The sequence below is a fragment of the Pelobates fuscus genome, chromosome 7 (assembly GCF_036172605.1).
Source record: "Pelobates fuscus isolate aPelFus1 chromosome 7, aPelFus1.pri, whole genome shotgun sequence".
Lineage (NCBI taxonomy): Eukaryota > Metazoa > Chordata > Amphibia > Anura > Pelobatidae > Pelobates > Pelobates fuscus.
The window spans coordinates 39029613-39053936 of NC_086323.1; the positions used below are offsets into that span (position 1 = coordinate 39029613).

Genomic DNA, 24324 nt, shown 5'->3' on the forward strand with positions numbered 1-24324 from the left:
TGGGAGCTCTCTCCTAACACGTCTGGGCTGCTTGGTTGCTTGGCTCCGCCCCCAATGGTAGATGTATTTTACGAGCGAGAGACAGAATAACAAAAAGAATCCAAAAAAAGGCATGTGAAAAAAAAACCAATTTGACCCCTTTGACTTAGTACTTGGTGGCAAAACCCTTTTGGCAATAACAGAGGTCAGGCGTTTCTTGTAGTTGACCACCAGGTTTGCACACATCTCAGGAGGGATTTTGTCCCACTCCTCTTTGCAGATCCTCTCCAAGTCATTAAGGTTTCGAGGCTGACATTTGGCAACTCAAACCTTCAGCTCCCTCCGCAGATTTTCTATGGGATTAAAGGACCACTATAGTGCCAGGAAAACAAACTTGTTTTCCTGGCACTATAGGGTCTTTAGGTCCCCCCTCCACCCTTAGGGTCCCACTCCCGCCGGGCTGAAGGGGGAGGAAGGGGTTAAACACTTACCTTTCTCCAGTGTCGGGTTCCCTCGGGGCTAGGGAAATCTCCTCCCTCTTCCGACGTCATCCGCCGAATGCGCATGCGCGACAAGAGCCGCACGCGCATTTAATCAGTCCATAGGAATGCACTTCTCAATGCTTTCCTATAGATGTCAGCATCTTCTCACTGTGATTTTCACACTGAGAAGCACAGAAGCGCCTCTAACGGCTGTCAGTGAGACAGCCGCTAGAGGCTTGGTTAACCCTATTGTAAACATAGCAGTTTCTCTGAAACTGCTATGTTTACAGCTGCAGGGTTATCCCTAGATGGACCTGGCAGCCAGACCACTTCATTGAGCTGAAGTGGTCTGGGTGTCTATAGTGGTCCTTTAACCCCTTAAGGACACATGACATGTGTGACATGTCATGATTCCATTTTATTCCAGAAGTTTGGTCCTTAAGGGGTTAAGGACTGGAGACTGGCTAGGCCACTCCAGGACCTTAATGTGCTTCTTCTTTTTGAGCCACTCTTTTGTTCATTGGCTGTGTGTTTTGGGTCATTGTCATGCTGGAACACTTATCCACAACCCATTTTCTATGCCCTGGCTGAGGGAAGGAGGTTCTCACCCAAGATTTGACAATACATGATTTGTCCATCATCCCTTTGATGCGGTGCAGTTGTCCTGTCCCCTCAGCAGAAAAATACCCCCAAAGCAGGGTTGTATTTACCATGAGGCTGACAAGGCATTTTCCTTGGGCGGCACTTTCTGGGGGGGCGGCAAAAAAAGCCGCCCACCAATCGCCCTGGCCGGCTGGCCATCTCAGGGCCCCCCAAGGCTGGCAGCGGCGGCACTTTCGGGGCAGGCGGCGAGGGAGCAATGATTCTCCTGTTCAGCTCGCGCGCACCACAGTGATGCTGGAGCTGAAATATGACGTCACTCCAGCCCCGTCATCACTACGGGAGGATCAGTGCTCCCTCGCCGACTGCAGTGACCGGCCGGTTGCCCAGCAGCCCCATTGGACCCCAGGGAAAGCGAGAATCCACCCCAGCACTCACAAAGGTAGAGTGAGTGTGTTACTATGTGTGTGTCTGTTAGTGTGTGTGTGTCTGTTAGTGAATGTGTTAGTATGTGTGTGTCTGTTAGTGAGTGTGTTAGTGTGTGTATGTCTGTTATAGAGTGTGTTACAATGTGTGTGTCTGTTAGTGTGTGTCTGTTAGTGAGTGTGTTACTATGTTGTGTGTGTCTGTTAGTGAGTGTGTTAGTGTGTGTCTGTTAGTGTGAATGCATGTCTGCTAGTGAGAGTGTATGCGTGTCTGTTAGTGAGTGTGTCTGTTAGTGTCTGTTAGTGAGTGTGTTAGTATGTGTGTGTCTGTTAGTGAGTGTGTTAGTATGTGTGTCTGTTAGTGAGTGTGTATGCGTGTCTGTTAGTGAGTGTGTGTCTGTTAGTGAGTGTGTGTCTGTTAGTGAGTGTGTGTCTGTTAGTGAGAGTGTGTCTGTTAGTGAGAGTGTGTGTCCGACAGCACAAATCCAGGATACACCACTGCCCCAAAGCATAATGTTTGGCGGTGGGGATGGTGTTCTTGGGGTCATAGGAAGCTACAGGATTTCAGTCCTTCACGGCGTAGTTTTCTTGTTGACTATAATCCCAGCTACCTTGAGATTATTAACAAGATTATCCCGTGTAGTTCTGGGCTGATTCCTCATCATTCTCATGATCATTGAAACTCCACAAGGAGCACCAGACAGAGGGAGACTGATCGTTCTTTTGTGTTTCTTCCATTTGCGAATATTCGCACCAACTGTTGTCACCTTCTCACCAAGCTGCTTGGCGATTGTCTTGCCATGCCAGCCTTGTGTAGGTCTACAATCTTGTCCCTGACATCCCTGGACAGCTCTTTGATCTTGGCCATGGTGGAGAGTTTGGAATCTGATTGATTGTTTCTGTGGACAGGGGTCTTTTATACAGGTAACAAGCTGAGCTTAGAAACACTCCTAATCTCAGCTCGTTACTTGTATAAAAGACACTTGGGAGGCAGAAATCTTGCTGATTGATAGGGGATCAAATACTGATTACACTCATTGACATGCAAATCAATTTCTAACTTTTTTGACATGAGTTTTTCTCGATTTGTTTTTTGTTTTTCTGTCTCTCACTGTTAAAATACACCTACCATTAAAATTATAGACTGATCATTTCTTTGTCAGTGGGCAAATGTTCAAAATCAGCAAGGGATCAAATTCTTTTTTCACTCACTTTATAAGGAGCAGACTTATTGGCGTTGGAGATTGCAGGCTGATGTGAACTATTAATCACAGTTTTGGCCAGATGTGTCTCATGGTAAAGCTGGGCTGAAGATCTATAGCAGGCAATAGGCAACTTTCGGCACTCCAAATGTTTTGGACTAAACCTCCATTGTTGCTTTGTCCGCATTATGGGTGTAAGCGCATTATGGGGGATGTAGTCCACAACATCTGGAGTGCCAAAGGTTTCTTTTCCCTGATAATAAGTGAAGCCAATTTCCCAGGGAGTTATACACTAACTCCTGTGCCTTACATATTGGCAGAGTTACTTACCATATATACCCGAGTATAAGTCGAGTTTTTCAGCACATTTTTTGTGCTGAAAAACCCCAACTCGGCTTATACTCGAGTCAGTGTCTGTATTATGGCAATTTACATTGCCATAATACAGACTGGGGGCTGGCAGCGAGCGTTTACTTACCTCTCCTGCAGCTCCTGTCAGCTCCCTTCTCCTCCGCGGCGGTCCGTTCAGCACCTCGGTCAGCTCCCAGTGTAAGTCTTGCGAGAGCCGCGGGGTCATAGTGCGGCTCTCGCGAGACTTAGTGTGAGCTGACAGAGGGAGCTGACTGGACCGGAGCGGAGAAGAAGGGAGCTGACAGGAGCTGCAGGAGAGGTAAGTAACAGCTCTGCCAGCTCCCCTCTCCCCCCACTGAACTACCAATGCCACTGGACTACCAGGGAGTGAGAGCCCCCCTCCCTGCCATGTATCAAGCAGGGAGGGGGGACGAAAAAGAAATAAATATAAATAATAATAAAATATTAAGAAAAAAAAAAAATAATAATAATAATTAATTAAAATAAAAAATAACAATAAAAAATTATTATGAAATAATTAAAAAATAATAATAATAAAATTGCCCACCCCCCACCAAGGCTCTGCAACACACACACACACACACTGCATTCATACACACACACTGCACTCATACACACACACTGCACTCATACACACACTGCACTCATAATATACACACTGCACTCATAATATACACACTGCATTCATACACACACTGCACTCATACACACTGCACTCGTTCACACACTGCACTCATACACACACTGCACTCATAATATACACACTGCACTCATAATATACACACTGCATTCATACACACACTGCACTCATACACACTGCACTCATTCACACACTGCACTCATACACACACTGCACTCATACACACTGCACTCGTTCACACACTGCACTCATACACACACTGCACTCATACACACACACTGCACTCATAATATACACACTGCACTCATAATATACACACTGCATTCATACACACACTGCACTCATACACACTGCACTCATTCACACACTGCACTCATACACACACACAGCACTCATACACACACTGCATTCATACACACACTGCATTCATTCACACACTGCACTCATACACACACTGCACTCATACACACACTGCACTCATACACACACTGCACTCACACACACTGCACTCATACACACACACTGCATTTATACACACACGCTGCACTCATACACACACGCTGCACTCATACACACACGCTGCACTCATACACACACGCTGCACTCATACACACACACTGCATTCATACACACACTGCATTCATACACACACACTGCATTCATACACACACACTGCATTCATTATATACACACACTGTAAATAAATATTCAATTATTATCATTTTTTTAGGATCTAATTTTATTTAGAAATTTACCAGTAGCTGCTGCATTTCCCACCCTAGTCTTTTACTCGAGTCAATAAGTTTTCCCAGTTTTTTGGGGTAAAATTAGGGGCCTCGGCTTATATTCGGGTCGACTTATACTCGAGTATATACGGTAAATTGTGGGGAAATTGAGACACAGCTCTGGTGAAAGTTTCCGATTCTTTAAACATTTTACCATAACTTAAATTACAAAATTTCTCCATAATCAAACAACACCAACAATAAAAACAATCTCTCCAAGTATAGACTTAGTTGAGACCCAGAATACAGTTTTTAATTTTCAACTTGTCAAATCTTGGACACACTTGGCATAGATAAGGGTTTGCTGCAATGCCACAGTTTAATTCCTTACAATAAGAGGCGCAATGGGCACTCCTGGTACCATAACCACTACAGAGAATTCTAGTGGTTAAAGTGGTCGGAGTGTTCCTTTATCTCATTTTTTTGCTTAAAAAAAATCTAAAAACATATCCAATCTATTCAACACTTTAAAAAGCACATATCAGAAAAGTATAAATATGTGAGACACAAGGCCACGAAGGACTGTGACTGAGAACCTTTGGCTGACTTTATTAATTTGTTGTATAATATGGGATCGGTTGAATTTATACAAGGTCAGTTCAAATAAAGTAAATCAAAGGCAACCTTTGATTCAAGGATAACAAGGATAACATGATGAATCGTAGCCTTCTGTATAATACACAATTATAAATATTTAGCATCTGCTAACGTACGATCATCTTAAAAACAGTTTGAGCATTGATTAGATGGACAATAACGGAAGCGGCAGAGTCTTTATTGTATTGACATCTTTCATTCTTTTTTTCAGCTGCAACAATGGTCGAAGCTGGACGAGACAAAAACAACCCTGATGAGTTTGCTGTGGCCCTCGATGAAGCTCTTGGGGATTTTGCTTTCCCAGATGAGTTTGTGTTTGATGTCTGGGGTGCCATAGGAGACGCAAAACAGGGTCGCTTGTAATCCAAAAAGTCCTGACATGTTTAATTATTCCTTTAATTACTGCTGAACAACTGACTTATTTTCATTTTATAATATCAACCCGTTGGTATTAGTTACCAACAATCCTAAACTCTTTAAAATGAACCAAGCACTATATATTTGTATATATTTATAAACACATCAACTTGCACTCGAGAATGAATTTTGGTTTTCTTTCACAATAATTTAATATTTGTATCACAAACACAATGATTGATCTGTAGCTGGTGACAAAGGTGTATTTTGCAGTTTACAATGTTTTTATTTTTCGTACCCTAAGGCTGACCATCAGCTGGTGGCATGACGGCCATATTGGCCCACAAAGGATTTTGAATGTTCCTTACATCTTTCAGAAGAACTCTTCTATTGCATTAAATCAATAATCTTTTATGGTCCAATCTGTTTCCATGATTGAATCCCCCCAAAAGGAACTTCCATATTGCTCTATTGTTTAGTAGACAAGCGTACCCAACCTACGCACTTAATTGCACCTAAGTGCTGTTTCACCAACTATAAAAAAAATACTTCCTTTTTTAAAACTATATATAGTTTAAGGAACATCTTCCTTATTACCTTTGATTATCACGCGCTTATATTCTGCGTAAACCACAGTAAGTCTCTAATCAAATGAAACCCTCTCTTGATTTAAAAATAATTGGGATATTGTTGATAGGGAGGGGTGATGATCAGGGAATCCAGACTTATTTATAAGAAGGGGAAATGTATAAGCTGCGATTTCTATTTGCTAGCAATTCAATATTTGCAAGGCTTTAGCTCCAGTAGAAGTCATTTCCCAGGCTTGTGAGGATCAATTCTTCAGCTACACAATGAATATTCTTCAAATTATTCATTGGTCATCATTACCCCTTACACATTTCAAACCTACAGCCCACAAACCTCTAACATCCTTACTTTATTACAGGCAATGCCCATATTACAGTAAATCTGCTGTACATTTGTTTAAATATTTGTTCTTCCTTGATCTGTACTGCTATTCCATTGGAATAACAGTGACGACAAGACGTATGGAGTCCATGGACATCTGTGACACGCTGTTTATTTCTCCCAAGTGACGTAGTGGGTACAAAATAGGATGACAAAGTAATCTGTAGATACATTTAACATTTCACCACACTCAGGAGAAATATCTGCTAATTATGAGTTGAATTGAATGTTGTACTTTTAATAAAATGTTATTTGAAATATAGTTTTATGTAGATAATATTGTTGGCATTTTATTGTTAATTAGCAGGGAACGTAGTGGATTGGATTCATTTGGTTCTAAATATCATGCATGTTGGTGTTGGGACACTGGGCGTTTTTTCCTGTCTTATAGACAATTTACTTTTTTGAAAAATAAGCTGGCATCGGTGATTGTGGAAATATTTAACCGCCGAGATGCTTGCTTCCTTGGAAACACAAACTGTATAAACTCAGGAAAATACAAAAAACAAATAACACATTTATGAGAACTGAGGTTACATTTTATTGGAATGGGATCAATTTTAAATTCACTCTCACAAAGACCTTTGACAATAGGACGTGTCAAGCCTCTGAAAAAAGCTGCACTGGATCCAAAGCCAGATTTTCCACAAGGCTACCAAGTCAGTGGCCTCGAGGCGTCAGGCAGGAGAGGGGTGGCACAGGTGATTAGGAGATCAAAGATGTCCCTTACCAGCCAGCCCATTCTCATGACGAGGGAACTGGCCGCTGTTATGTGTGCAGCAGCCAGCCTGCGCGAGAAGGAGGCTACAGACCTGCTCCTTCCCAGCGGACTTCTGAGCTTCTGCACCAATCGAAGGAGAGTGGGTGGGGCTATGAGAGAACTGTCAAAACCATGCGCGACCTAGTCCTCACATGTAAGGTAGGCAGAGGCAGACAAAAAAGGACAGTCTGCACAGAAGGGAACAGGCAATGTAGCCAAGGAAAAAAACAAAAAAACAATACTTTTAAATTGTGGAAAAGTATCATGCATATGTATATATGTAGGCAGGTATATTAGTATATGTATTATATTAACATTTTATATGTACTGTATGTATGTGTATATATAGATATATAGTTAGTAGAATATATAATTACTATAACACACATTAAATATTATACATGTATAAATGAAGGGACTGCGGGGGGCGTATTGAGGAAACTGACCTGGGGCAGCAAGGAGGGTAAATTCAGCCCTGCCTGGATCATGCACTGAAAATAAGAGCTGTAAAATCTCCTGTTTGGAAATTTTTCCTCTTGTATTGTATGTTTATCATTAAAAGTGCACAGAATAGCTGAAATTGCACTGACAGGCAGTAGCATTCCATTGAATTATTGCGTTACCCAAATTGCTAGCAAATGTATAGTTTGAAAGATTTAAAGGGGAATCGTAACTTCCTTGGATTTTACCCAATATATTTCCTTATCCCTTATATTTAGCAAGTACATGTTTTGTGAAGTGTAAATATTAAAAGTTCAAATCCATACCATTGTATTTTGCCTCCGTCTTGGTTCTCTGTCGGTTGTTGTTGTAAGCTCTGCCCTTTTTTGTCAATGAAATGTAGCGCGGAGAGAAGATAAAAGAAGAAACTGATTCTATTCCTCCTTTTATTAATGCATTGGGTGTCCTGGCTGTGCCTGGAATAAACTGTTGACTCTTTAATGTTAATTTACAAGAAAACAGAGCATCACATAAAAAATACAAGTTCTATTTGACAATGTGTTATTCAGTGGGGGTAATTTACAGGGAAGCAACAGTCCTCATGTAATTTTTTTTGCTATTCTTTCCCGCTATACTATTAACAGGGCCGGATTAACATAGGGGCTGATGGAGCTGCAGCTCCAGGCCCAGGCCCATGGAATAGGCCCATTGATTTAAAAAAAAAAAAATTAAAAAAAAAATTTTTAATTTATTTTTTTACATTTATTTTTTCACACATTACTCTTAGGGATTCCACCTGGCTTTTATTTTATTGGCACAGCCAGTATTTGAGGCTGCCTGGCTGGTGCCAATATTGCAGTGATACTGGCAATACAAATGCTGGTATTTTTCTCAGTATAAAAAGATATTTCTATGCAATACCAGCACTGGCCAGTAGGGGTCACTGTATGTGGAGACAGGCAGGGATAGGAAGTTCCAGCAAATCCCTTCCTGCCTATCTATACTCACTGATCTGCAGGGGTGCAGCTACAGAGAGTCCAGACAGCAACTCCCACCCTGCAGAGACAGGCTACAGCTCAGAGAAGTAAGGGATGGGGGAAAGGCTGCAAGGAGACATAAACTGAGACACTAAGGGACATTGGGAGACATTATGACACAGACACATGGTGACACAGTGTCCCCATGTCTCCCAGCCAGTGTCCGTGGTGTCTCAGTGCCCCCTAGTCTCCCATTGACCCCTAGTCTCCCGGTGCCCCCAGTCTGCCAGTGTCTCACTGTCCCCATGTCTCCTAGTGTCTCAATGTCCACATGTCTCCAAGCTAGTGTCCCTAGTGTATGTGGCCCTGGTGTCTCAGTGTCCCCATGTCTCCCATTGCCCCATGTCTCAATGTCCCTTATGTCCCCCAGCCAGTGTCTCTAGTGTCTGTGTCCCTGGTGTCTGTGTCTTCATGTCTTCAAGTGTCCCCTATTTTCCCAGTGTCCCCATGTGTCCCAGCCAGAGTCCCCTAGTCTCCCAGTGTCACTGGTGTCTCAGTGTCCCTAGGTCTCCCCGTTATGTTTTTCCAAGAAAGGTGGCAACCCTAACTACTTTTCACATACTCTTACTTAAGTATGGAAACGTAAGAGGGATGTATGGGAACAAAACTTGTGTGGACTGGCAGACAATGAATATAGTTAAAGGGACACTATAGTCACAAGAACAACTACAGCTTATTGAATTTGTTCTGGTGAGTAGAATAATTACCTTCAGGCTTTTTGCTGTAAACACTGTCTTTTCAGAGAAAATGCAGTGTTTACATAACAGCCTAGGGATAACTTCACTGGCCACTCATCAGATAGCTGTTAGAGATCCTTCCTGGGTTATGGCTGCCTACAATGCATCCAAACATTCAGTGTCTCCTCCCTCTGCATGCAGACACTCAACTTTCCTCATAGAGATTCATTGATTCAATTCATCTCTATGAGGAGATGCTGATTGGCCAGGGCTGTGTTTGAATCATGTTGGCTCTGCCCTTGATCTGCCTCTTTGTCAGTCTCAGCCAATCCTATGGGGAAGCACTGTGATTGGATCAGGCCACCTCTTCTAATGATGTCAGCAGACTGCTTGTGTTTCTGAGTCTAACAGCATGCAGAGTTACAGCTTCAGGCTTGAATACAGTAAGATTTTGCTATACTTATGGAGGCATGAGGGGCCCAGGGGGGCTAGATTGTGGTATTAACACTATAGGGTCAGGAATACATGTTTGTGTTCCTGACCCTATAGTGATCCTTTAAGATAATGCTGACTTTGGTCTCTCTAACACTGTGGAATGTTCCCTTTCTTCTACACTCACTACATACAGCTTTTCTCTGTCCCAGACTATATACCAGGAGCATCTGCTTGCTAGTAAGAAGGTAAGCAGACAAGTGGACCAGCGAGTGCTAGGGGACAGTCCTTAGAAAGCGTTGAGCGAGCGCATCATTAGATGCATTTATGCCAAGCTCAGGGTGCTGTCTGCATAGTATGCCCTTAGTTGGCCAGCTGCATGATTGGCAGTCAGCCTGACATGCATTCATGCCAGGCTGGCCTAATTCTTTGGGCAGGCATGTCCTCTTTTTGGGCATGTTCGCCCCTTTTGGCAGGTTACGTGATTTGTGTCAGTGGCACACCCTTTTACCGTGCCCATTGACTTCCTGCTTGACTGGACGTTGCTGTTAGGGTTTATGGATTTACTTGAAAGGTGAAAACATAAATTAGAGAGAGATTAGCCTAGGGTATGTGTTTTCTTATAGCTGCTGCTTTCTTTCTCTCCAGCACCATCTCCATCAGATACATGACGCTTGGGAGTGTTTTACTGTTTTTGATCGATATGATTCTGTAATTAGGCCCGTCATAATTGTCAGCACCAGGCCCACTGGGCTCTTAATCTGGCCCTGACTATTAACATATATAAACCGGGTGCTTTATAAACCGGGTGCTATTCGTAAAACCATCACACCCCAAATGATGCATGCACTAATTCCTGTAGTGTAGCCATGTGCTATGAAATTCCTTCTTATAGAATGTTCATCGTTTTGGGGTTTGCTGGCCGCATGTGCATGGTGTATATTATATATCTGCCAGAAAACAAATGCAGCTCAATTTGTGGATATCCTGTTCACATTAAAGGAACACTATAGTGTCAGGAACACAAACATGTTATCCCGACACTATAGTGGTAAAATAACTATTTGAAAATGTGTTTTTATCAGTGCCGCACTGTTCTTGCTGCGGCTGGCTTTGCCTCACTCCGCCTCTGTGGCTGAGATCATCACATTTGATGATCTCAGCCAATCAAATGCTTTCCTGAAGGAAAACATTGGTAGACTATTGTGCATGCACCAACCAGCATCTCCTCATAGAGATGCATTGAATCAGTGCATCTCTATGAGAAACGTTCAGTGTCTCCGTGCAGGGCGTAGAGACGCTGAATGTCAGTGCTGCACACTTTTCTCTGAAAAGGCACCGTTTACATTGAAAAGCTTGCAAGGACAGGTTGTTGACACCAGAACTTAACTACATTAAGCTGTTGTTGTTCTTGTGACTATAGTGTCCCTTTAAGTGTGAATATGAACCTCCTATATCTTTGCGTTGACATTGAATATTACCATTTTTTAGTGCCCTGTGCTGAATTTCTGGATCAGCTGTATACTGATGTATCAGCTGTAACAGATTTAGTTTTTCTATTTTATATGTTACATTTGTGAGAGTGAATATATATATGTTATACTGAACCAGTAACAGTATACTTAGATCTTCCATTCCAAATGTGTAGCTCAGAGTGCATCTCGTCAAAGCACAGAATTATGTGTCTATAACAGTTAAAGAATTGAACGTTTCATTTTTCTTCCAATGCTGTCGTTTGAAACTTTACCATTTTGTGATGTTCACAAAATTCACTTGCGGAAACGAGAAGCGTGATTGTTCTTGTAAATTACGCAAATTGTTGCTTGTTTTATAAAATGTATCCTGTATCGCACAGTAAGATGATCTACTGCGGTTTACATTATTTTTTATCCAGCTTATTACTCAGTTATGTAGTAACGTTAGATATGCTAAGCAACCTTTTCACAATGCGATCAAGGTACTATATATATCCTGAAGAATTGTACTGGCACTTGTGTTTTTACTGACCTTTGCGTTGCTGAATTTTAAAGAGATATGATAGATTTTAATTACTTGAAGTTTTATTGCTAGGTGAGATGCAAAATATAAATCACTGTTACCTACATTGCGCACCTACGTGGTGTCCAAGATTTGAAATATTATCTGTCAGAGAGTAAATGACAGCTCAGCTTATATTTAAAGGACCAGCATGTTCTTCAGCACTGTGGCTAAATATAAATCAGGGATATCTCGCAGGGGATAGTATTTCAAAGACACTGGCGAAATACATATGAAGACTATTTTTATAAAATGCCATAACTAGCTCTTAATTTATGCCTCCTCTGGGAAATATCAATACAGATCGCTGGGTAATCTTTGCAAAGAATTAAAAACAATTAGTGAAACGTTGGAGATTTTTTATTTCTGTATAGTGTAGCAACATCGTACAAAGATTATGCAAAATGCTAATGTTATAGAGTCATTTTTATGGTACGTTTGTAAGACTATTGTTTTTTAAAACAATTATTTGATATATGGGCAGATTCTAAATTATCTGTCCTCTGTATAAAAAAAACAGCAACTTTTAAGATACTTGTTTTTACAAATTTAAATAAATATCAAAATGTGTATCGATTTTTTTTTTAGTAAAAGTATTATTCTGAGATTCAATGTATTGTACATTCGAATGCAAATTACAAATGTTCGCTTATAAAATGAGCTTCGGAATAGTGAAGATAGATAAAAACGACCTCTCGGATAAAGATGAATGGCTGAATTTGGCTCCTTGAGAAAAGTGTAAGCCCTTTTGAACAGAGCACTTACCATCTGTTCATTGCCTACACGTGCAAACTCCTTGATCATATATATTGTGTCTGCCCTGTGCACAGTGCTGGAGAACATGTTGATGATTAATAAATCAACTCTGATGTGATTAAAATACCTTTCAAATACAAAAAGCTATATGATGCTGCTTTCTAAAAAAAAAAAAAAAGGCCTCCAAAACCCACAAAGAGCTTAAGCAAAATAGATGTATTGAGCATATAGATCGATTGGGCTTTCCAGTAATCCAGATTTTCATATCTCCATTTCCTTCCTATTTTCCGTTAACAGGATACCACGTAAAAGCTGGTATGGGATTCTCGAAGCCTCTGGGGGTTAATGTAAAACCATGGCCTTTAAGGATCTGTACTATTAAAGATATTGCAATATTATAGAATTGTGGGTGCAAAATAGTACAGATTTGAAATATTCCTGGGAACTAATGGCTGCAAAAAAAAAAAATTACTTCTAAAAAAATCATTCTTCCATTAAGTCAGGTAATTCCATTCCTGAAGTCAAATACCTTTCACCCAAATATGCAAATTTGCAAGTGATTGTAAATGGAAACAATATTACTTTAGATGTGCGTTTTGTTTTAATATGTATATAGAGTTTTGTTTTTTGTTTATATTTTAAAATATTAGTCTAATCTGCTTTTTTTTGTTGTTGCTTTTACTTTTTAGAATTCTTGTTGAAATGGTAAATTGTTAAAAAAACAAAAACATTTGTCTGTTAATTATTTAAACTTTGCTTAGTGCATTTTTATACAGAATGTGAATGCTAAAAGAAAGATTAAATTCTTACATTATTCTGTTGTTCATTTGTGTGATTTTAATAAAACACCTGATTAAATCTTCGAGTTCTTCATGATAACGGTTCTTTAAATATCCAGGTGGGATTATGGTATATATTTATAAGCCAAGAAGTAGCTAAGACTTCTATAAAGGGTGGCCTTTTACATTTGATTACAACTTTGCATCGTCACAAATGTTATTATACAGGGCCAACTTTCCCCTTATCTCCCTTTCTATAGAGGTTAATAAAGTTTATAAGTCTTTCCCATGGAGTGAAGACTTCAAAAATGTTTTAACATTACCTCCTCGTTTGCAGTCTCAAACTTGTGTGAGTTTCGTGAGCACATTTCAATCCCTGCATATATAATGGACCTCTCCTGCTGGCACTGTAATGTTAAGGCATTTAGTTGCCTCCTGAACAGTGCGTTACATTTTCTTCAAATAAACAGCACAGGTGCCAGCATTTTTAAAACAACATTCTTTGTTGAATCAAAATTTTAAACGAGAAACCACAAACTCAAAGGGAAATCGGATCAATCCCATATTCCCCCTCTCCTATCTGACCCCGTAATTAAAACACCACGCAATCTATGCCGGTAGTTCATACCTATTGGTTGTGACCCAATATTGGATCCCCATGATATTACACTAACTCTTCAATGGGTGGAATAGACAAATCATGTCCATCAGGAACTAGGTGTCAACTTACAAATAAATTGGTTACAGCAACAGATCTGCCTTCCAGGGGGCTATTAAAACCCATCTAAGAATCTTTGCAGAATGAATTGTTTTATAATTCTGTTAGATTTTATATTATTACGATGGAACAATGACTCCCGAAGCTCATTTTAAAATAAAAATAAAAATCATGTTGTCTCACTAACTGTACCCACACATATTATATACTGTTTTTCTCGCCATCAAATGGTCTTTCTAAAGATACCATTATTTTCATAATCTCATATAATTTACTATAAAAAATAATAAGAAAATATGATGAAAAAATTAAAAAAAACACATATTTTCTAACTTTGATCCCAAAATCTGTTAGGCATCTACAGCCGCCAAAAAACACCCATGCTAAATAGTTACTAAATTTTGTCCTGAGTTTAGAAATATCCAATGTTAACATGCCCTTAGCTTTTTTTTTTGCAAGTTATAGGGCTATAAGTACAAGTAGGACATTGCTGTTTAAAAATATATATTTTTAAAATGTATCAATTGTGACATTGTAACACTGTTATCTGTAATAAATCTTTGAATCACATCTCGCACGTACATATTTCTTTAAAGTAGACAACCCATGGTATTCAATATGGGGTATGTCCAGTCTTTTTTAGTAGCCACTTAGTCACAAACACTGGCCAAAGTTAGCATTTATATTTGTTTGTGTGTTAAAAATGCAAAAATACTATTATAAATGCTAACTTTGGCCAGTGTTTGTGACTAAGGGGCTGCTAAAAAAGATTGAACATACCCTATTTGCAATACCTTGGGTTGTCTTCTTTTGCAAATGGTATGCCATCATTGGGTTAATTCTAATTCCTGGGCTACCATACGCTCTCAAAGGCAACATAACCAATCTGGCGAATTTCAATGTGAAAAAATGGAAAATCAAGCCTTATATGTGACCCTGTAACTTTCAAAAACACTATAAAATATGTGATATGTTTTACTGTTTTGAAACACTAATATTTGTTTTCAGCGAAGTCTCCCGAGTAAAACAGTAGCCCCATGTACAGGTTATAGGGTGTCACGGAAAGTTACAAGGTTAAATACATTGCTAGCAAATTAAATTCTCTGAACTTTCGGCCTGGGTTATCAGGCAGGTCCCTCAAATTGCTTAATTATGTAAAAAATATTACATAAATATGCATGTAGAATTTAAATATATATATATATATATATTTATATATTTGAAGTCTACGTGTATATTTATTTAATTATGTATATGTATTTTTATATATATATATATATATATATATATGTATATATATATATATATATATATATATATATTTCATATTATTTTTATTTATATATACATATATATATCATTTCATTCTAAGTGTATTTTGATATAAATATATATATATTAATATAAAAATACACTTAGTATAACATATATATATAAGATATGTATACATATTGTATGTAGATAATATATATATATATTTTTTTTTATTTATTAACATTATTTTTTTAATTTTACAGATGCAGGGAGACTGCCTGACAGCCCAGGCAGTTTCCCTGCAGGCAGCACTATGGACGCCTATTGCGGCCATGTGACCGCTCTTTCAGAGTGATCACATGGCCCGAGGGGGCCTAATTTGCCAAAGGGGGACTTTCGGGGCTGTCAGGCAGTCCCCCAAGACCGGAAGCAACACCAATCACCAGCAGAGATTTGCCATGGATGTACCTAGGTCGTCAAGGACCGTTTTTGTCGGATGTACCTAGTACATCCGCGGTCCTTAAAGAATGTTCATTGTAAAGGATGATTTTCAGTGAACTGAGGACTAATTTTGTTAAATAAAAGCATATTTAAAGAGGCATACATGGTTATGAGGACAGTCACTAAATGATAATTGTATTTACAGATCAAGTGACCAATATAGGTTACTATATTGACCATGGATGTACCTAGGTTGTTAAGGACCGTTTTTGTCGGATGTACCTAGTACGTCCGCGGTCCTTAAAGAATTAATAACAGCTGGTCTATACCGTGTCTGGACATTGGAACTGTTCATTGTAAAGGATGATTTTCAGTGAACTGAGGACTACTTTTGTTAAATAAAAGCATATTTAAAGAGGCATACATGGTTATGGGGACAGTCACTAAATGATAATTGTATTTACAGATCAAGTGACCAATATAGGAAAAAAGGAGAAGCAATAAAAAATATATATATATTTATATATTACATGCTTAAAATGCTTAAATATATATGTTTTCCCCTTCTCCTCCACTTTTTCCCTCTTTTGGCTAGTTTTTCCCAGTAATGAAGGAAAGTGACCTCAGTTAGGAAAAAGGACAAATGAGTAATTTGTTACATGTGAGTTTACAGAGGAAGAGTTTCTATTTCAACTGTCAAAAGTAAAGACAAACAAGTCAATGGGGCCTGATGGAATACACCCAAAGTTATTAAAAGAGCTTAGTGGTGTACTAGCAAAACCATTAACAGATTTATTTAACCAATCATTTTTAACAGGAGTAGCCCCAGAAGATTGGAAGTAAGCAAATCTTGTGCCCATTCACAAGAAAGGTAATAGGGAGGAGTTGGGCAAAATTTTAGGCCAGTAAGCCTTACTTCAGTAGTGGGGAAAGTAATGGAAACCATGTTAAAGGATAGGATTGTTGAACATCTAAAATCACACGGGTTTGAAGATCAGAGACAACATTGGTTTACTTCAGGGAGATCATGCTAAACTAATCTTATTGATTTTTTTGATTGGGTAACTAAAATTTTAGATCAGGGTGGTGCAGTAGACATTGCTTACCTAGATTTCAGTAAGGCTTTTGACACTGTTGCACATAGAAGGCTTATCAATAAACTGCAATCTTTAAATTTGGATTCCAATATTGTTGAATGGGTTAGGCAGTGGCTGAGTGACAGGCAACAGATGGTTGTAGTCAACGAAGTATATTTGAAGCATGGGCTTGTCACCAGTGGGGTACCTCAGGGATCTGTACTTGGACCCATTCTCTTTAATATTTTTATTAGTTATATTGCAGAAGGTCTTGATGGTAAGGTATGTCTTTTTGCTGATGATACAAAAATAGGTAACAGGGTTGATGGTTGATGCTAATTCCATTGTACAGAACACTGGTGAGACCTCACTTGGAGTATTGTACGCAGTACTGGAGACCGTATCTCCAGAAGAATATTGATACTTTAGAGAGAGTTCAGAGAAGGGCTACTAAACTGGTTCATGGATTACAGGATAAAACTTACCAGGAAAGATTAAAGGATCTTAACATGTATAGCTTGGACGAGACGGGGGGATATGATAGAAACATTTAAATACATAAAGGGAATCAACACAGAAAAGGAGGAGACTATATTTAAAAGAAGAAAAACTACCACAACAAGAGGACAATGTCTTAAATTAGAGGGGCAAAGGTTTAAAAATAATATCAGGAAGTATTACTTTACTGAGAGGGTAGTGGATGCATGGAATAGCCTTCCAACTGAAGTGGTAGAGGTTGACACAGTAAAGGAGTTTAAGCATGCGTGGGATAGGCATTAGGCTATCCTAACTATAAGAAAAGGCCAGGGACTAATGAAAGTATTTAGAAAATTGGGCAGACTAGATGGGCCGAATGGTTCTTATCTGCCGTCACATTCTATGTTTCTAGATGACCAGCAGAGATGTGTTTTGTACTACCCTGTCTATTGGACAACTCATGCATATAAATGCTTCTTTGGAATTTACTAAGGTGATGGTAAAATAAAGTATCACCATCTCAAAAGTGCAAAAGTGATAGTTCCTCTTTAGGAGGTCAAACACAGGAAACATTAGCCAACACTTTAAAAAAAACAAATGTAATTAAATATCAATTTCCTGCAAATCAAATCACAGTAGTGACATTTCCTTTATGTGCAAATATGTAGAATCTGTAAAGTAAAATGCATTAAGGTTGTTAATGACAAAAACAATTGAGAACTTACTACACAATTCTTCACACAAGTACAAAGGGCCGCAGTCAATTTCAAGGGCTCCAGTAAATGAGGATACTAAGAGAGGTCTAGGCTTATAATTTCGAGATACTTATATTTTCACCTGCCGTTCACTCTCCGTCTTTTACTCTCTGGGAGCCCAGGTTGCTCTGGGAAGGCCATTCGGAATATTATTAATTGGGGAGGCAGGGTTACCTACCATTTTTTTATTAAATTTGGCGTACACTGCCCCCTTATATTCCTGTGCACCCTCTGCAACTAACTAACCAGGGTTTTAGCCTATTTGGCGTGTATGACAGTCCAGGGTGCTATTGGAAGGTCATCGGGAATACTATGAACTGGGGAGTCAGTGTTACTTACCCACTTGACCACTAAGTTGGGCGTACGCTACCCCCTCTCTTTCCCTATACACCCTTTGCAACTGTAAATTACTAGCCTAATTTGTATCGTTCCTGGGTTGATACCATTATATATTTTTTGTTACATTTTTGTTCCTATTTAACTTTTGTAACAGGCTCACACCTCGTAGAATTAGACCGGGGGAATCTTTACCCACCTATGAGCTGCTATAGAACAGCTTTTTTTCAGCTGTTCAGAATAGTGAATGGCCACTTACATTCACTGCATACTCGGCTCACGGTCTGCAACGGAGCCCTGTTTTTAGGGACCGGCCAGTACTTACTTTACTACGGTAGTCTCCTAGGACTACACATACCAGTATCCTAGGTGGGACTATACGATTTACACATTCATCACTGTACATATACTTCACTTTGTTTATTTACTCATTTATTATTATTTTTTTGTGGTATTCGTTTCTTTCCCTTAAGAGGGATTAATAAAGGTTTTTAATTTCTATTATTAAGTTCAATCTCAAGCTCCATTACTGGCAATTTGTGCCATTTACTAACGGAGCTTACTCTCTCTGGGGTAAAATTCTGACTATGGGTGCATTGATTCTCTTTCACCCATTTCAGTTTTTTCTTATGTTACTGTTGCTTTTGGGTTATGCCCTATTTACCCTTCAACCATTTACAACTCTAGTGGATTGATCAGTTGGTCTCTCCACTATTGTTGCACTTTCTATCAATTTCAACTTTACTTAGTCTGCTGATATCAACTTACACTTAATGACAGAGTAATTGTTTATTTGAATTCTTGGGGATTGGATATTTAACATATTCTCTCCTCTGATCTTATTACATGGTAATTCCTCTTGGCCCAATTACAATCCACCGATTCAGCTTCTTATCTAATAGCAAGCAAACACTCAAAAGGAAGCACATTTACTGTACTTTTATCGCCTTAAATGGAAACGCTAAAATAACAAAATCTGATTGAAGTGTGATTTCTTTTTTTCTTTCTACTGAAATAATTTGACCAGCCTGGTCCGTTCAAGATGTGCGCATATCTTTATCTGAATATTGCTGTGTTTGTGTGTAAGGTTGGTCTGGCACTGCTCTGTAAATACATTTTATATGCTTAGTAAGAGATCCCAGGATTTTGGTTCTTCTCTTAAATTATATGCATAAAAAATAATCCACTCACTGGTCTTGTACGTTACCTAACTTTATTTCTAAATATGGGGACCGAGATTTTAGTTCTGTGCAGGGTTTACCAATAAGCAAAGAGACACTTGGAGCTGAATTGTTGATAGACTTTACCACAATTGGAGGTAATGGTACGTCATTCACATAGATGTGAGCAAGGCACACTAAAACAGAACCAGATAGATCTCCCTATGTGTCCCCCCAGTGTCCTCCAATTCCCTACTGTACACGGCAGGTCTCCTGCCCCTTATAACTAGACAGTTATTTTACGTATTGCAGGAGGCCCTCAATGAGGTTAATCTGTATATAGCTCCGATATATATATATATATATATATATATATATATATATATATGTTTGATATTATTTGCTTTGTTATTTGTCATTGTTTTCCCTTATCCAAGTCAACTCCATTGTGTATAGGCTCAAGTGTCACAGTCTATGTGAGTGATAAAAGTGATACAATTATTAATTTCCTTTACTGGTTAAACTATTCAGTTTTCCATGTATTTTACAATATTAGTACATTAAAATCAGGAATCGTGAAAGCCTCGTGCTAGATCAGGATTGTATATCCGAATGCAGGGTTGAAAGAAAGTTATCAGAAAATGAAAAAAATAAACCCCATATGCCACATTATTTAACAAGATCGAAACACTTTCAACATTAACATTAAGAAATACTTTTGTATTCTAGATTACTTTAGATGCATAGTATTTTACTTCTCCCACCTACTAGGGAGCAGGGACCTAGGTGTCTTCTCCCTCATTGCTAAACCACATAACGCTTCTGGTCTGTCTACACCAGGGTTGTCCAAAAGGTAGATATCCAGATGTTGTAGAACTACAACTTCCATGATGCTTTGCATGCCTTTAGAATGACAAAGCATCATTGAAGCTGTAGTTTTAAAACATCTGGAGATCTACCTTTTGGAAAACCTTGGTCTACACCATACTGTTAGTGAGCATGGAATAAACAAACTTACAGTGCTGGGGTGAGGGCTAGGCGAGGATGTGAGCGTCTGGCTGTATATGCGAGGCTTGCTCATATGCACAATCCATTGTCACACCATTTTGCATCAGTCGTCCAACCACCTGACAGACCAGCTTTGTCACCCAGTGTTGGTAGGACTTAGGGAAAGTGCGGTGCAAACTCAATAGGAAACAGACTTGTGCTGCACTTTTAAGGTATTTCAGATAATTTAAACTATGAGTAGCATTCAGCAATATGGGCAGCCCTGATTGTCTGCTTTGTCAGTAAACCTGTCATTCTAGCACATATGCAAGTTGGGATGACACCCCGTTTTAAGGCAGACAGGTTGTCCGCGATGCTAATTCCATCATGGGCGCGCTCACCTCCATGCCGACTCCATCCTGCTCCCTATATCAGACCTAACAAACTTGGCAATCGTATGTGTTTCTGCAAATAAGTCTTTAACCCCTTAAGGACCAAGCTTCTGGAATACAAGGGAATCCTGACATGTCACACCTTGTGTGTCCTTAAGGGGTTATATAGTAATAACAATGTTACAATGTAATGGTGGCAATACTGAAGAACGAAAGTTGGGGGCTGTGTGAGGTGTGCTCCAATACAGCTTTTCTCCTAGAGCACGATTAACCATAAAGTGAGCCTATACTACTGCCTAGGGCCCAGGGCTTTCCCGGGAGATCAGAATAATTAATTCCATTCACCATCTCTATGTGAAGAATGACTGGAAGTTCCACATCTGTAATCTGCCAAAGACTCTGTAAGATTTTAATCCTTTTCTATTGGCTCATACATAGTCCTGTTTTACGGGCACCCTTCCCACAGGTACGAACTGGTTCTTCAGGTGCTCGATGATCGCCATGTTCGCCATGCCTAACTTCAGCATGCCTAACTTCAGCAGCACTATGCCTCAGGACTCTGCTCATAGATGGTGATAGCAGTCCCTTGTTTTCGCATACTGCTGAAGAAAATTCTTCAAATTGTTCAAATTTGAGGATAATGTGGAATAATTAGCAGCTGATATTTTAGGATACCTCCAACCACATAATAAAAGTAGGCACCAGTTGAAGGAGTGCTTAGCCGCGCTGTGTTCCTCCATCCCTCTTTTCTTTAAATCAACATTTTCTAGCTAATTTTATTAACAGATTTTTTTTTTCTTTCCCCGCCAGGGTTTATGGTGTTGGTTTCTACATCATATATGTACCAGTGTGGTTACCTGGTCACATACAACACACTATAAATAAATAAAAAAATTGCGTGTTCATATTTTTGATGATGAGTACGTTTTAATCCTGGCTCTTAGCAAGCACCTGGAGCTTTCGAGCCATGGTTTTAAATTACTCACATCAAATGTGATTGATAATCCCTGACAGTGTACAGTGGGCTGTTTAATATTCGGCCATCATAAATGACAAATTTGATGTAGGCAATAGCAGTCGTAATAAAGATAACTCTAGCAGTTTGTTAAACCTTATCTGACCACTGTAGCGGATAATTTATACGTTTATAAAGTGGAAAGAATGTGACCAGTATTGTTTATTTCAAATGAGAAAATAGCCTGTTTGCACTGACTGTGTGTGGTCCTTTATGCATTAGAGAAACAAAACAAAACAAAAATAATTAAAAACCAAGACACAACCTAATAATTACATAAGAACAGTTGTCAGGAAGGGAAAGTACAGATAATTTTTAAATTAAAGATACTATGTAAGCAATGCCTTCAATGACAGTATTCAATGGATTTTGATGACTCTTTTTACAGAGATTCATGACCTGGTGCATGTCCATAATACCTAATCATGTGAATGTACAGAATGCATATATACTAATGCTGTCACAAGCGGCTTGATGAGTGTCCTGACTATTGGGGTAGGCCTGAAAAGGGTGCATCTATTCTAAAGCAGACCCTTTAGAATAGATGGAGCCCTTTCTCGATGCATCTTGTTCTTTAAGGGCTCTGTTCGAAACTTTTGTATTCTTGCTTGTTCTTCAAATAAATTTGAGGTAGTACTTTGTGCACTACTATAGTTGTGCGTCCCTCCTTTTTTTCTGTATTTTGCTTAGTGAAAAGCCCTGTAAGAATCAGACCTGTGACTCTGAGATACCGTAGCTGGAGACCTATACAATGTACTTTCTCATCGGCTACAATACCCAAACATTACTCATATAATTACTAACGCATTGTGTAAATTATGCAAATATAATAATCATCTGTTACATGTAAAACACCCAGACCTTACCATTATTATACTCGTACATCCTGCCAATATACCCACAAATAAATAGAGCATTACTATGTTAAGCAAACACATTACTCATACATACTCATGTAGTAACCTTCCCCTTACTAATATTATACCTGCACATTAGTCATACTATACTCACTTATTAATAGTAAAATAATATGAAGTTTCTAGCACTTGTTTACAGTATTGGTAGGGAGCTTGTACAAACCAAATTAAAGTCTCTTTTTTTCTGGTTGTAGGTGGATATTGTGTTGGAGAAAAGGGGGAAGGGAAGCAGCGCCTTCAGTCCTCTAGTCCAAAGTCGGGGAAGGCCGACATGTAAAAAAGAGGACAGGATATGAAATATAGTGTAATATTTAGTAAAATTGGTGACGTAGTTAAAATAATTGCACTTAAAAATTTTTTGAAACTGATAATTAGCTCCAAATATCTGGGCCTGTGGATATACTTGGTGTCTTGGTCCAGTGGGAGAGCTTCATGTGGTATAGAACAGAAACAAAAAACAGCAGATAGTGTAGTATATGTGATACACTAAATGAGAGTGACTTAAAGTATGTGGATATGCACTCACAATTTATTTTGAGCCTTTTTGGGCTATGATTGACAGGCTTATATAGGAGTGGTCCACGGACGGAGTTGTACCACCCATGCGTAGATATTTTGAGCTCCAAAAATTTTTAAGTGCATTTCTTTTATCTATGTCACCAGTTTTACTAATTTCTACACTGTATTTCATATCCTGTCCTCCTATTTTACATATTAGCCTTCACCGACTTTGGGCTAGAGGATATCCTTAAGGTGCTGATTCCTTCCCCCCTATACTTACTTATTACTTGTGTAATACTCACAGATTGCTTACATTATACAAATGTATTACTCATGACTCACACATTAATTATACCTATATATAACGCATACACCACCGATGTATTTCTCATTAACTACCATGCATGGCACCCAGTCGGAGATCACATTTCATTTTGCTCAGACCTTGTGTCTCTTTATATAACAGCTGTGGTTAAATGGTAAATTATCTCTTCTGGTTTTTGATCCAAGGAACGGGGCTAAGCTCTTGTTAATCCCTTGTAAACTCTACAATATTCTGTCTGTCGTGACCTCAGCTTCCCATTAACAGTCTGGCTAGTAAAGGGACGTCTGAGCCAAAATAATAGTGTTTGTCCTATTAAATATTGCCTCATTTTGCGTATGTTAAAACTTGTTTATGTGAGAAAATTTGGGGAATATAAATGGGTATTTCACATTTCACCATGCTATGCTAAAGTTTTAAATATATTTGAAAACGTTATTATTGCTCAAATTGGTAAATTGACTTAATTGTAGAAAAATATGACATGGTTCAGTTGCTGTCTAGATTGCTTGGCTTTTAATAAAAACATTAATATAATTAAAAAATGCACATTTTTTTTTCTTTCAGAGATTTTGTTGGATAATTAGAAGATTGAGAATTCCAACACATTAACGTTTGTGTTTAATTAACTGCAAGAAAACTAATT

The 24324-nt window shown here is 38.9% G+C and overlaps 1 protein-coding gene across 1 annotated transcript in view; it reads left to right on the forward strand.

Moving 5' to 3' along the window:
• Positions 1-6670, forward strand: part of GIPC2 (GIPC PDZ domain containing family member 2) — a 70809-nt gene extending 64139 nt beyond the window's left edge. The window contains exon 6 of the mRNA XM_063427968.1: positions 5294-6670. Within this exon, the coding sequence (XP_063284038.1) occupies positions 5294-5445 (152 nt within the window). The 3' untranslated portion in view covers positions 5446-6670. The remainder of the gene's footprint in view (positions 1-5293) is intronic.
• The last annotated feature ends 17654 nt before the right edge of the window (positions 6671-24324 follow it).